The following is a 16,001-nucleotide window of genomic DNA, read 5'->3' on the forward strand; positions in this document are numbered from 1 at the left end:
TGTGGGTATCTAATGGGTGTTTGATTTAGGGCTTATTTAAGGTTGGGTGTATGATATTTAGCCTAGTTCTTGCTTGAATTTAGGAATTAATGGTTGAAAATATTGATTCATGGCTAATTGACTTGGTCTCTACTTGAGAAAGAGAGACCAAGTCTAGGAAAACTTGGCTAACAAGAAATTGGGGTGAACTCAAGAAATTGATAGCCCCAATTAAATAGTTGAATCTAGAGATAGTAAAACCCGAATTGAGCATATATCAACGGTTTTGTGAATTACCCATTTGGACTTAAGAAAGCCAAATTGGGCAAAACCACTCTAACTACCGAGAGGTATCGAGTGGGTAATCGCGTGTTGATTGCTATATTATACCACGACCAACGAAATATGTCCCTAAACCCACAACCCATTAGCTAGCCATCTAGGTGGAAGTCACATCCCTAGATCTTTTTATAAACTTGATAGATCTTTTTATAAACTTGAAAAACAACAACACAAAAAATATCGTTCTATAGTTTTACATTTACAAACAATAGCATAAATTTTAGAAGTATAAAGAAACAACCAAGTATATGGAAGTGCATTTTAAGCACGTCATACACCTAGTCTAAGTGTATACCTAATCCAATATAAGCTCTCTGAGGAATCGACCCCGACTCAAAGTTGGGTAATTATAATTGCATCGACCGCTTCACAATCCCAATCAATGGTGTGAATTTGCGCGACATCAGAGACCCTCGAGGAAATTCATGCTCAGGGTTTCGACTTATCGACTGACATTGACAGTGCCAAAGACCTCGAAGCCAAGGCCAAAAAATTGGCATATCCTAAAGATGATGAGGAGTCTGAAGATTCGGGCGAGTCTAAGGGTGGCGGAGACCTCAAAAGTGATGATGCGGCCCTCGACGAAGACTAGGCCTCTTAGGCTCTTTTTAGATTTTTTGCATTTTGCTTTTTGTAATTAGTACTTTTTGTTGAGGCCGTTCGGCCTTTGTAAAAATTTGCATCGGGGTTGTTTGGCCCTTGTAAAAAGAATTTTTGATATGTATATAAGGCTTTTTCCCTTCAACAACTTTTGGATTTTCCATTTTCTTTATTACTTATATTTGCAAAGATCGAAATGCCTTAGCATGAAATAGTTAGGTTACGTTCGGAGGTTCGAACAAATCTTGCCTTCAACATTATTTCGTTTTAAGGCATCGTGGGGGTTCGGTATTACTGAAAACCTTTTCCCAAAGTAGTTTAGATTATAGTTTGTTGAGGGTAGCCTTTAGAACCGGTTATGAAATTTTGAAGGCCTTATTTTTTTTAACGGGTCTCGGACGTCTTTGAGTCATTTTAGTATGGTCGTAGCCTTTTTAGTTCGGGTGTTACCCAATGGGCTTGTCACCTCGAGTTATTCGGACTTGCCTTAGATAACGATCCCTGAACGGGGTTAGCCGTAGCTTTTTTGAGTTTGGGCAATGCCAAATAAGCTTCGTGCACTCGGGTTTCAATATCCCGGAATGGTCGTAGCCTTTTAATTCGGGCAACGCCAAATAGGCTTTGTGCCCCCGGGCTCCGATAATCCGAGTCGTCCGAGTTTGTTTTCGACGGTGGCCTCCAATTGGGAGTGATCGTTTGAACCCGGATAAAGGCGGCCCTTGGGCTCGATACCTTTAGGGGATCGAATGTAAGAAATTCCTTAAAAGAAAAAGAGAAATTCTTAAAGGGCAAGATATTTATCCGCAAGGTAGAAACTTTTAGTCTTGTGCGTGATAGTTACACATGTGTAAAAGTTTTGTGCCAGGGCTCGAGTAGTCTATGCGGGCACGGTTCATGTGACCGTTTGACCCTTACAGTAAATCCTATCAATCGAGCCGAGACCATTGAATCATAAAGTTTCCTTCCTTGCTAAAGTTATTATCTGAGGGTAATGCCTCCTAGTGTTCGGGGCTGATCGAAGAGAGGCCTCGAATGTTGTTTTGATCTTTGTCACTTGTTCATAGACGGCCTTCAATTCTAAGTTAGCACGATTTACTTGTTACCTCGTTAAAAACCTTATCGGAAAACCCATTTTGGACAAAACCGGTTCAAGGGAAAAAGAGTGCAACGATTGCTTTTAGACCTAAAAATTGTATTGTTCTTCGATGATTTCCTGCAAGTGTTAGTTCAGAATAGATATATAAAAAGAAATGAATGGGGTCGTACCTTAGCAATAGTATCGCTTCAAGTGAACTATGTTCCAGTTGTTCGGTAGTTGCTCACTGTTCATCATTCCAAGTTTGTACGATCCTTTACCGGTGATCACAATAATCTGATAAGGGCCTTCCCAGTTCGGACCCAACTTCCCTTCGTTCGGGTTTCGGGTGCTTAGTGTAACCTTCCTTAGTATCAAGTCCCCGACATTGAAGTGTCGAGGGTTGGCCCGTCGATTGTAATACCTTTCAAAAAAAATGCTTTTGGGCGGACAACCGGACAAGGGCTGCTTCGCGCCTTTCATCCAGTAGATTTAGGCTCGCGTTCATAGCCTCGTTGTTTGATTCCTTGGTTGCATATATGCACATGAGACTTGGTTCTTTGACTTCGACCGGTATTAGAGCTTCGTTGCCATAGACCAGTGAGAATGGGGTGGCCCCAGTACTGGACTTCGAGATCGTTCAGTATGCCCATAAGACTTCGAGCAGGATTTCCTTCCATCTTCCTTTGGCGTCAGTTAACCTCTTTTTGAGCTTTTGGAGTATGGTTTTGTTTGTCGATTCTGCATGTCCGTTCCCACTAGGGTGGTAGGGTATTGATAGGATCCTTTTGATCTTATAATCCTCGAGAAATTTGCTTACCTTGCTGCTGATGAATTATTTCTCGCTGTCGCATATGATCTCGGCCGGCATTCCGAATCGGCATATGACATGATCCCAAATGAAGTCAATGACTTCTTTCTCCCTGACCTTTTCGTATGCCTGGGATTCCACCCACTTACAAAAATAGTCAGTCATAAATAATATAAATTGAGCCTTACCGGGAGCCCATGGAAGGGGGCCAACAATATCCATTCCCCACTTCATGAATGGCCATGGTGACAAAACCGAATGCAGTAGCTCCCCGGGCTAATGAATCATCATAGCGTGTCTTTGACATTCATCACATTTTCGTACAAACTCCTTCTCGTCTTTTTCCATATCGATCCAGTAATAACTGGCTCTGATTATTTTTTGAACCAATGATTCGGCGCCCGAATGATTTTCACAAGTACCTTCGTGGATTTCCCTCAGAACGTACTCTGTATCTTCTGGCCCTAGACATATTGCGAGTGGGCCATCGAATGCTCTTCTGAACAGGGTTCCGTACTCGGACAGGCTAAATTGGGCTGCCTTTGTACGCACGATCCTTGATTCTTTTGGATCTGAGTGTAGTTTCTCGGTCCTAATATATTCTACATATTTATTTCTCCAATCCCAAGTTAGGCTCGTCGAGTTGATCTCGGCATGGCCTTCTTCCACCACCAATCTCATAAGTTGTACGACTGACCCCGTATTGAACTCATCATCTTCGACCGATGACCCTAAGTTAGCGAGGGCATCGGCCTCACTGTTTTGATCCCGAGGTACGTGTTGCAAAGTCCATTCTTTGAATCGATGTAATGTTACCTACATCTTGTCCAAGTATCTTTGCATTCGTTCTTCTCTGACCTCGAATGTTCCATTAACTTGGTTTACCACAAGGAGGGAGTCGCACTTGGCTTCGATCACTTCTGCCCCCAAGCTTTTGGCTAATTCAAGGCCTGCAATCATGGCCTCATATTCGGCCTCGTTGTTAGTCAATTTCACATTCTTAATAAATTGTCTACCTACGTTGCATGTTGGTGGCTTCAATACGATGCCAAGTCTGGACCCTTTTGCATTTGAGGCGCCGTCCATAAAGAGGGTCCAGATTTTCGAATAGGTCCCTGAGTTAATTAATAACTCTCTTTCGACCTCGGGTATCAGGGTCGGCGTAAAGTCGGCCACAAAATCTGCCAAGATTTGAGACTTAATGGCAGTTCGGGTTCTATATTCAATATCATACCCACTTATATCCACGGCCCATTTGGCCAACCGGCCCGAGAGCTCGAGCTTATGCATAACTTTACTCAACGGGTAAGTAGTTACGACACATATGGGGAGACACTGGAAGTACAGTTTTAGCTTCTTAGAGGTGCTTAGCAAAGCGAGCGCCAGTTTTTCTAGGTGAGGGTACCTAGTTTCGGTCTCACCTAGGGCCCTGCTAACATAGTAAATTGGAAATTATGTACCTTCCTCTTCCCGGACCAGGACTCCACTTACCTCTATCTCCGAAACTGCCAAGCACAAGTATAGTTGTTCGTCTGCCTTCGATGTGTGAAGCAGTAGTTGGCTCGATAAGTACCGTTTGAGTTCCTCCAAAGCTCGTTTACATTCCGGAGTCCATGAGAAGTTATTATTCTTCTTCAATAGTGCGAAGAATCGGTGGCTCTTATCGGACGACCTCGAAATGAATCATCCCAGGGCGGCTATGCGTCCGGTTAGTCTTTGCACGACCTTCACGTTGTCCACAACCATGATATCTTCGATGGATTTGATTTTGTTGGGGTTGATCTAGATTCCCCGGTTGGATGCCATGAATCCGAGGAATTTACCTGACCCAACTCCAAACGCATATTTTTCCGGGTTCAACTTCATATTGTATTGTTTCAATATGCTGAAGGTTTCCTGCAAATGTTTTAAATGGTCCTCTGCTAGCAGGGACTTAACCAACATGTCGTCAATGTAAACTTCCATTGATTTTCCTATTTGTTCCTCGAACATCCGGTTTACTAGGCGTTGATAAGTGGCACCGGCATTTTTTAATCTAAATGGCATCACGTTATAGCAATATGTGTCGTACTTTGTGATGAAGGAGGTTTTTTCCTGATCACCCGATTCCATCCGTATTTGGTTGTACCCGGAATAGGCATCAAGAAAACTGAGAATTTCGTGGCTGGTCGTGGCATCGATTATGCGATATGGGTATTTAACTTCCCGAGTGGACCCTATTTTAAGGAGCTTAGATACCTCGTCCTTGATGAAAGCATGTTTGACCTAGGACTGGGGCCTCCTCTTCTGTTTGACCAGATGGAATTTCGGGTCCAGGCTTAGCTTGTGAGTGGTTATCTCCGGTGGGATCCCTGTCATATCAAGATGGGACCAAACGAAACAATCTTCATTAGTTATAAGAAATTGAATGAGTTTTTTTTCTGATCTCGTAGCGTAACCCCGTGCCCAGATATACCTTTTGATCGGGCAAGTGTTCTCTTAATATGACTTGTTCTAGCTCCTCGACCGTTGATTTAGTGGCGTCGGAATCATCGGGGGCTATAAAAGATCTGGGAACCCCATAATCATCATCATCATCGTCTTCCCCTCGTTTGTCCGAATCTGTCAAGGCTGGTTTCAGTGATTGCTATTTGGCCCCGTTTTTGACCATCTGGTTCGGATCCTTCAATGTTGGTATTGTAGATGCCGGAATCACCTCCTCGACTGCAAACATTTCCTTGGCAGTCATTTGTTCACCATAGACTATTTTGACTCTGCCAGGTGTTGGGAATTTCAGTTCCTGGTGCAGTGTCGAGGGCACTGCCCTCATGTTGTGGATCCATGGCCTTCTGAATAAAGCATTGTACCTCATGTCTCATTCGATCACATACAATTTAGTTTCCTGGATGGTCCCGGTGGTGTTTACTTGTAATGTTATCTCGCCCTTAATGGTTTCACACGCCATGTTGAACCCGTTTAGAACTCGGACTGCAGGCATGATTTGGTCTTGTAGACCGAGTTGCTCCACGACCCTGGATCAGATGATATTGGCGGAGCTACCTGGGTCAATTAACACACGTTTAACTCAGAATTTATTTATGAGTACAGATATTACCAGTGCATCATTGTGGGGCTACACGATTCCTTTCGCGACTTCGTCGTTGAAAGACAAAGTTCCTTCCGGTATGTAATCTCGAGTTCATTTCTCCCTTGTGATGGATACTTTGGTGCGTTTCAACACCGGCCCTAAGGAACATCGACCCACCGATAATTATGTTAATGATGTGTTAAGGTTCTTCTTGCTCGTCCTGCTTGTTAGAATCTCTATTCCTGAAATGATTTTTTGCTCGGTCGCTCAGGAATTCTCGAAGATGCTCGTTGTTGAATAATCGGGCTACTTCCTCTCTCAATTGCGGCAATCCTCTGTTCTGTGGCCATGAATGCCATGATATTTATACATCTAGTTAGGATCCCTCTGGGACGGATCAGATTGTAATGGTGGAGGCCATTTGGTGTCCTTAATGCGTCCGATAGCTGATATAATGGCGGCACCATCGATATTAAAGTTGTATTCCGATAACCTCGATGCTTCTTTAGGCCCGATGGCCCATCAAAGCTGTTTTTGCTCATGAGTCCCCGATTGCTATGAACTCTGTCGCTTCTCCTTTTGTTTCTCATAGAGTTCTGCCCGGACCAGCTGCTTCTTCGGTCTCCATTATACGGCTGGTACCGATCCATGTTTGGTCTCGGTTCACGATCGATGTCTCTCTTGACTCTGTCGATGTTTCTAAAGGGATAAACAGACCTCGAAGGGCCTCGAATTGATCATCTTCCACTCTGATCTTCGATTGATACCGGTTATGCACATCGGCCCAAGTAACGGCCGGATATTCTGCCAGGTTTTGTTTTAACTGTTGTGAAGCCACTGAGCTTCGGATATTGAGTCCCTGAGTGAAAGCTTGAACAATCCAATCATCAGCAACCGGTGGTAGGTCCATCCTTTCCATCTAAAATCGGGATACGAACTCTCTGAGCATCTCGTTATCTTTCTGTTTTACTTTGAAAAGTTCCGACTTCCTGGTCTCGACCTTGATGGCACCAGCATTTGCTTTCACGAAAGAATCTACAAGCATAGCAAATGAGTCAATAGAATTAGGAGGTAAGTTGTGATACTATATCATAGCTCCCTTTGACAGGGTCTCTCCAAATATTTTCAGCAGAACAGAGGTTATATGCTTATTTGGGTCGGTCATTCCGTTATACTTGGGTATCTCGGGCATACTGAATTTCTTAGGGATCGGCTTCGGAGCCGCGCTCGGAGGAAAAGGTCTTTGCACGAACTTCTTGGAATCTAGGCCTTTCAATATCGGTGGTGCTCATGGGATCTAGTATACCTTGGAATTGTAGGTTTCCATCTTTTTGTCATTAGTTTCGATTTTCTTCTTCCCCGATTCTATCCGTTTTGTCAATTCTTCGAGCATCTTTATGATCACGGGGTTAGCCCCCGATTCATGTTCATTCGACCTTTCGGCGATCGGTTCATCCCTGCGGGTGACTTTCCGGGGTAGATCGGGTTCAACTCTGCTCAGTGCACGGCTTTGGTTCTGTAACTGAGCTATCACCGCTTGTTGAGCCTGCAACATTTCGAAGATCACCCGCAAACTGATCCCGCCCTCTTCAATGTTTTGTATATTTTGAGTTGCCGATCGGACTCCACCACAGACGCTATTCTCGGGGTCAGTTGGCAAGTTTGCGTCGATAGCCACATGTAAATTAGCGTCAATTGGGTCTGCTGCCGGAATTTCGACGGGATCAGCGGGCGGTACCTCATTACCGGGTGCTACGTTGTTATTTTCACCGTAGTAACCGGACTCGTTATCAACATGTAGGGGTGCTGATTGAGAGTTCGACATTTTGTGTTTTAACCTGCAATCAGAGACACTTCAAAGAGCAAGCATAAAGTAGTGTGTGTTATGGAGATTTGTATCAAATAACCACTATTATCCTTAGCCCCACGGTGGGCGCGAAACTTTTTACCCTCAAAATCGGATAACAATTAGATTTGTACGTGGTTTTAAGGATACGTGATCTAACTTTATACAAAATGATAAATCAGATTGGAATTGAAATAAACAATGGGAAAGTAAATGCAAACCACACAGGTTGAACTGTCTTAGCCTTAGAAGGTTAGACGCCCTCGAACCAAAAGTGCTTTTATTGATATCAGAACAGAATGACAAGAGAATAATGAGAACTAAAAATAACAATATATTGCTTTTGAATGCGAGTTACAGTGTGTTTCACAAGTAATCAGACCCCCTTTATATTGTAGGGGAGTCCTACTTTAGGAACAATTCTATAAAAGGTAAAAGTCTCCTAGTTTGCTGATTTGCCGGTTCCTTATTGATACATGCCGAGATTCCCGCCGTGATATCCGACCGTTACGGATATTTCGGCCTTCCGTTATTTCGGCCTTTTGTTGGTTATACTGGCTATGTTTCCTCGAGCTTATTCTGGGTCAGGGTCGATTCCGGGATTATGGACTCAATGTTCTCGAGGACGGACATTCTGGCCTCGTGTTCTGATTCGATGAGACTCGGGGTCGATCTTCAACCTCTTGCGTTCCGAGCCCGATCTGTCATGCAAAAGTCGAGCCGGATTTCGACCGTATAGAGATGTTTCAATTATAAGGTTTGATTTTCTACATTTATATAATTAAATAAACTCTATTCATTTATACAACGTCAATAAATTATGTTTTATAAATGACTATTTCAAAATGATTATAGTGCGAGGTCAGAACATCGTGCACTTAGTTAAAGTTGAACCATCATTTCGAACCTAGCAATCATAACAAATTATAATGGCCACCACTTTTAATTGTCTGACAACTACTCTTTCCAATGATTTAGCAGCACAGCATTCCGGACTTCAGATAATTTTCCAACAAGCACTATATAGTTGATATCTCAAATTATTTTCGTGGTATCTGCATAACATTAAATTAAGATATTATTTAATTTAAACCAGAAGGGATAACCTATTTTGGTGTCACGGCGCGGACACACCAATAAAATATAATTTCCTCCGCCCACCTCGTTTCTCGCTTGTCTATTTCTTTTTTACACCGTCCACCCACCGATCACCAAAATTGTCTAACCATTGGTTGTCCATCCTTGAATAGAATAACGTTTATAATAACCAACAACATTTAGAAATTCAGAAAATATACTATGTGTTTTAGTTTGACCGGACATAGAATATAAAAAATACAAAGATTTTTGAATCTGATAATCTTAAATGAAAAATATGTCTAATGTATCAAAATATTGGGGGATTTGCATCTATACCCAGATTTTGGTCACATTTTAACTTATACCCGCTTTGCAAAAAAAATTGCAAGCGTACCCACTTTTCGGGTAACTTCAGACATACGGGCCTGAAGTAGCAAAAATTTATGTCTTAAGTTTGAACTTCAGAATGTTTTGCCTGAAGTGTAACCTTATCAAAGCAAAACTTCAGATATTTTTGTATGAAGTTTGGCCTGACTTGCAAAGGCAATCACGCAAATTTCTGTTCATAGTGCAATGACAAACTTCAGTTCAATAAAACTACAGCATGTTTTTGGCTGGAGTTTTTGTTTTGTAATTGCTGGATTTTAGCATTCTAGGAGTTGAAGTTTTATTTTTTTAATTGCTGAACTTCAGCATTCTAAGAGTTGAAGTTTTGTTTTGTAATTGCTGAACTTCAACATTCTAGGAGATGAAGTTTTATTTTGTAATTGCTGAACTTCAGCATTCTAGGAGCTGAAGTTTTGTTTTGTAATTGCTAAACTTCAGTATTCTAGGAGCTGAAATTTTATTTTATATTTGCTGAACTTCAGCATTCTAGGAGCTGAAATTTTTGTTTTATATTTGCTAAACTTCAGTAATCTTAGAGCTGAAGTTGTGTTCTGCCTTTCTTTGAAGTTAGATGGCTTTAAAATATAACTTAAGCCAAATTGTGTTGAAGCTTTAACTGATTTTTTTGATAATGTTCTGAAGTTATTTTTTCTATCTTTTATTTTTCAGTTCTGCAGTCATTTTCTGTTGTTTTTCCTGCAGATGATATCATAAAGCAAGGGGTAAGCTAATTCCAAGGGATCGCGAGAGCAACTATTGTGTATAATAAATTTCACATGCATGTGCCATTCTTGTGGCAGGTAACTTGGAAGAGAGGACATGTAGTAGTGAGTTGTTGTTGTATGTTTAAGAAGGATGGGTCAGGGAAAGACACAAATCACATCTACTTTAACCAGCTTGTGGAGTTTTATTTACTCGTCCTTCAACATAGAATATGGTAGTTGATAAGATTTTTAATAAAAACTTTACAGATCTAAACAATAATACTTATACAAAGTCTCATGTGTTTGAGAGAGAAAAGAAGAAGAAGAAAAGAAGAGGAGGAAGAAAGGAGCGCATAGGTCAGGAGGAAGAAGAGGAGGCGTCTGAAGTTGTCAAAATTAGGATATAGGTTAAAGAATTTTAAAAATATAGATATAGGTTAAATGAGGGCAACCAAATAAGGCACCCCGTGCAATTTTTACCAAAATATTTGTTGAATCTTATGGTCTTAAACCTGAAATATAAGATGGTGGAATTAAAGAGTTAGTAGGACAAATAAATTGAAAAAAAGATGGAGTAGTAGCCATTGAATAAATCAACTCTTTGAAATACATGGACATCTGGCAGATGTACTATTCTTTAGGCCAATAACACAAACTTGAAGATTCATTTATAGTTGTATCCGATCTGCATGATCTTCGGATCTTGCATGCCTCATTTTTAATGATACCGTGGTCTTTGGCTGAAGTGGACTTATCAAGTGGGGGAGAAAAGGGATTAAAAAAAGTTTAAGTTATTTACATAGTAAGTATAAGAAATCGCACGACATTTTTACTTGTTGTACCAGTTAATCTATCTTATTTTTAATATTACGAATCCCAATTTTTGAGGTTGTTAGGAAATACGCTAATATCCCCTCCCTTTCAAGTTTTTTTCAGTTTATATATTTCTAGAATGTCGATCACTAAAACCGACGATACAGAGCAAAAATGAAGGAGATGACAATCTATTGAATAATAGAATTACCAAAGTTTATAAGAATTGTTTCATTTAACCACGAATACTGTAATCCTTTCTTTAGTGACTATTTCTAAGCGAAAAAGTTTCACGAGCTGCCTGATATGGGAATACAAGTTAAGAGCATTATCTGTCTTTTAAATGTAATTCGAAGCCTAACCCCCCAACACCAAAGGCACTAGCCTTTGTGATGGCTTAATTTTAAAAAAAAATGCAATTTGAAGCTAGCATACAAGTTAAGTGGATACACAAATTAAAACTCTTATTAAACAATAAATAGAAATAGATCGACATACAAGTTTATCCTCTGTGGTAATTAAGAGAAACCATAATACATAGTATTCAGTATATGATGTCCTGTGTTTTCATGAGGTACGTACTCATGAAATCCATTTGTTCAAGCATTACTAATATTATTATCATTAATTCAAACATTATTTTGATGGGAACAATCCCAGTTTTAAACTCCAAAGCTCTCTAGAAGTCATACTCCTCGCGATCCATGAGAAGCCAAGATCCATCTTTTTGTTGAACCATTCCTTTGTTCTTCTCAACCAACCAACGCCCGGGAATTCCATATTCATCTTTTAGTATGTCCCACTGCTTGTTGACAAGTGAGATATCACGATCCACTTCTAGTTTAAAACCTCTTAAACCTTGAGTCCCTGCAATTCCATGCAAGTATGGCTCCAACAAATGCCAGCTAACAACTTCTCCAGGAGGCTTTACATATGGGGATTTTGTGGTGTCAATCATTAGTTCCTCGCCCACGTCTATATAGCCAATTGGTGGTACCTTCGGAACAACATCCCATAGATTATGGATTCTCAAAGTACGGACACTTTTCAGTTTGTCAAATGCTGCCTTAAATTTGAGATCCCCAACTTTAGGACTTGCGAATGCAAAAGCTGTCACTGGAAATTCCCTGCCTTCACTTGTTTTGTTGATACCATTGAAAGCTATGTCAACCGCGTTTAGGGTTGCAAGTGACGCACCTAGGCTATGGCCAGTTACAGTAATACTAACCTCTTCATTCTTATATTCCTCAACCAATCTTTTCACTTCTTCAATTACCTAAAAGGAAGAAAAATGATGAGCTGTTAGACTCTTTAGCTAGCTTCACCAAGGCACGTAATACTTTTCTCTTTTTGTTTTCAAGGTCCATCCCTTTGATAAAAATTAAAACAAAGAAAATTTCAAGTGTGAATCACTATAACATAAAAGCTCTTCAGATAAAATAAATAAAAAGAAAAGTTCATCATTTACTTCGAATTAGTACTATTTACGGTCAAATGAGGCTTGTAGTTAAAACACAAATATAATCATTAAAAGTCTGATATTGAAAAAAGAAAAATACTTTATCATATTCATGTAAAAACACATGGAAGTATTATCAAGCAATTAAGTAAACATGAACCTGATCCCTGGCACTAGTATGATTAAACTGTGATCGTGGATTATTTGTTGTATAAATATTGTAGAAGCCGTGATGTACCAAAGGTTGGAGCAAAGGAAGCAAACCTCCATCACCAAAGACTTTGGGTGCTGGGACAGCTGCAAATTGAAAGTTATTAACCCACTCCAACTTCTCCATAGTTCCTCGCCAAGCAATCACAATATCCCTCCTTCCCAGTTCAACTTTACCCTCATCAGTAGCCACAGCTACATACCCCATAAAATTTGATTCCTTACTCCATGCTTCCAATGACAATGATCTTACAAATAAACCATCAGGAAGTGGAATCGATGAGGTAGCATAGAAAAATTTGGTTACGCGATATTTCAATGGATCAAGTCCGACCCTAGTAAAAAGATTCTCCATTGAGTATCTACTAGCTCCTGCATTTTTTGACTTCTCCTCTGTAATGAAAGTATCATAAGTTGCTTGAGCCAATTCCCCATACTGAATGAGATATTTACGAAGATCAAGATCCAAGGGATTTAGTAGCCCTTCCCAATTATTTTTTCCACTAAGTTGCTCCCATTTCTCAGCCATGCTAGCCATGTCTCGATCTCCCCTATTTTCCTTTTCTGTATTTTTTCTCTTTGTTGCTTCTTAATTTCTTATGATATGCTCTTCATTTTGGCCATCTCGAAATGCCAATTTATACTTCACTTTTTTAGTGTTTGTCAATTGTCATGAAACACGCTTTTGATTTTTTAGTGTTAACAAGGTCACCATCTCAACGTCGTCAAAATGAGCATATATATCAACGTGCGGATTCCAATTGTTTCCGTTTTCTTAATCTAAAGTTTTATTACATTGTCGATTTAGACATCTGATCGACTGACCGGACTTTCTCAAATGCCCTCAACTGGCTGTAAAAGATTATTAACTTTTTTTGAGTCACTCATGCACACTTACAGCTGAAAATAATGCACACTTGCTATACAAATTGTTTTTGACTGTGGTAAATCTGATTTATTATTAAAATGAGCACTTGATGATTTCATATATAGTTTGACTTTTATGGGGAAACACAATCCCATATTCCAATCATGTAGCAGATCGTTAAGTAGCTTTTGATATGGTAAGAAATATCTGAATTATTAATAAGTGTATTATTAGACCCATTTCTAGTGCCAACTTACACACTAAGCCCACACCTTTTAAAGCAGGCCAGATAAAAGGAAATACAAAAAGTACCCTAGAAAATAGGGACATGCCAAGAGGCAGTATCATTGGGAAAGTTTATAAATAGAAAAAAGCAACGTGGATGGCAATATGGCTTATATGTAGACACGTCATATTGTCTCAAATTTTATTGCTGGGTTTGCTAATATTTTACTCGTAATCAAGTAATATTTTAGAAATCTCTACTTAAAGGGACGCGTCATTTTCTGTTATAAATAATAATAAGAATAATATAATACTAATATAATTAGCTATCATATTTCAGTAACTTGTTGGAGGTAGATAAATTATTGTTTCTGTAGATAAATTACTGTTCAAACTAATTATTTTCTTTTGGTTAGTTGCGCGGTCTCACTCTATGTTGCATCACAATATTGGTGCACTTTTAGTTTAAGTAATAAGGTAAATCTGGAAGTTTTACTATATATAAACAAAAAGCGAATAAAAAAAATTGAAGTTCACTTTTTAATAATTTAACATTGTTTAGAACTAAAATTTGTTCTAAAATACTTTTGGTTGATAATACAATGATGCAAAAAAAAAAAATATGTAAGCAAGCATATCAGAAGTTTTATTTGTAGCTAAGTACGTAGATACAATTTATGTAACATCTATATTAGAAAACATGACAGTTGATTTTCTGATATCCATGCATTCTATTTGTCTAACTACAGAATAGGTTACGCTTGATCTTCCCCAGTATGTTAAGCAAGTTGTGAGAACTAAAAAACCCTTTAACACTTTGTATATAACTTTAAAACTTATTTCTAATGCCACTTTAATACTTAGCATGTGATCATATAAAACTTTTACTCACTTATTAGAACAAGAGATTTACCTGTAATTACATAATAGTTACTACTAATACAAGGTGCCCGAGATGGAAATACAAGGAAATAGTGGACCAAACCATAACTCAATTCTCGCACACTCTAACACAAACTATATCCAAGAAGTGAGCATGCAATAATGTAAGGGCCATTCACCGCTGCTTATTTTGTACAAGTACTTAAAAGCATGAAATTTTTCAGAAAATGCATGTACTCCCATCCGTTTTAATTTAGATGAGCTAGTTTGACTCGGCACAAAATTTAAGAAAAAAAAGATATTTAAAACTTGTGGTCTTAAAAACGTAAGTGGTAAAAGTTTTGTAGGACCATGACATTTGTTTGGTTATAAAAGCTTTTCATTAAGGGTAAAATGGGTAAAATAAATAGTTTAAAGTTGAATTATCTCTAAATTTAGAAATGTGTCATTTATTTTGAAACATACTAAAAAGGAAAACATCTCATCTAATTTGAAACTGAGGGATTAATAAATAGGGCAGGAGTTGTATTAAGCAAAAGATAACAGAGGGGGGTTAGACCTTACCTCAAAATACAACACAAGAATGAAAAAAAGAGAGTTGGTAGATTATATCAGATCCTACTCCATATCTGCTACGTCTTAACTTACAAAGGAATCGGCCTTATCATATCTAGTCTTAATGCTTGGAAGTTGACACTTATCTAGTTGAAAAGGACCCTTAGCATGTTTAGGAAGATCCTGAAAAGTGTAGTAGAATGAGTCTTTCCCGGAAGTAGCTGCCAGCTTTGCCAAGAAGTCCACAACTTGATTTGCTTCCCGGAAACAGTGAGTTATGGTTGTGTTGGCAAGGTTCAGGTTCATGTTTTGTGCAATGTCTTCAATCACTCCTTTAAGCTTGTAGTTGTTGGTATGCTCCTCTTGACTCATTTTAGTAACTATCTGCGAGTCTAGTTCCAAAGCCAAATTGGTATACCCTTTATGAGTACACCATTGGAATCCAAATCTAGCCGCTAATGCCTCACTCAAATTGTTACTACTGCATTTAGTTGATATATTGGTGAAAAAAAGGCATTACACGTAGAATATTAGAAAGCTGGTGAAACATGACACGTGAAAGAACGATATAGCGATAAGTGACACACTCAAGTGGAACTAAGAATACAAGGAGGGTACAGGAGAAACACCCACAAGACAGTACAAAGAAAAGAACCGGACCTGACAGTTATCAAAGAAAAGGCGTGAGCGAAATGAATAAAGGTTAAAAAGAGGGGAAGATACACGAACCAGAAGTAAATAAAGAAGGTAAATCAGAGAAGTTATAAGGAATCTACACCTATAAATATGTCAGTTACGGTTATCCATGATAATGGGCAATCAATATAATTAATGCCATAATGAATCCAAACTAAGTGTGAAAACATTTATGATTATACGCTCTTCTAGCAGGATAAAGAATTTCATTTGTAGAAAACGATTACGATTACTACTGAAATACATTTCATTATTCTCTGCTTTATCAAAGTTTCTAGCCTTGATTTTAGGGATTGATTGTTGATTCATTCCTTATTTCTCTTTGATAATTTTCTCTATTACCTTTGTTATTTTTCTAAAAGGTTATTGTGGAAGTGAAGTAAAACTTGGTTATGAGTAACC

General features: G+C 39.0%; 1 protein-coding gene across 1 annotated transcript; it reads right to left on the reverse strand.

Annotated features, from left to right (window-relative positions):
- Positions 1-11,147: 11,147 nt before the first annotated feature.
- LOC107774653 (phospholipase A1-IIgamma-like) lies at positions 11,148-13,018 on the reverse strand. Its single transcript, XM_016594262.2, has 2 exons — positions 12,324-13,018; positions 11,148-11,980 (listed from the first exon to the last, which is right to left on the reverse strand). The coding sequence occupies exons 1-2, from the start codon at positions 12,909-12,911 to the stop codon at positions 11,384-11,386; spliced, it is 1,185 nt and encodes a 394-aa protein (XP_016449748.2). The 5' UTR covers positions 12,912-13,018; the 3' UTR covers positions 11,148-11,383.
- Between the last annotated feature and the right edge of the window lie 2,983 nt (positions 13,019-16,001).

Source organism: Nicotiana tabacum, chromosome 17 (genome assembly GCF_000715075.1).
Source record: "Nicotiana tabacum cultivar K326 chromosome 17, ASM71507v2, whole genome shotgun sequence".
Taxonomy (NCBI): domain Eukaryota; kingdom Viridiplantae; phylum Streptophyta; class Magnoliopsida; order Solanales; family Solanaceae; genus Nicotiana; species Nicotiana tabacum.

What these genes read in the sequence shown, in the direction of transcription:
- LOC107774653 (XM_016594262.2), bottom strand. Translation starts at nt 12,911, where the DNA reads ATGGCTAGCATGGCTGAGAAATGGGAGCAACTTAGTGGAAAAAATAAT. An exon ending in ATACTAGTGCCAGGGATCAG is followed by an intron (nt 11,981 to 12,323) that starts GTTCATGTTTAC and finishes TCTTCCTTTTAG; the next exon opens with GTAATTGAAGAAGTGAAAAG.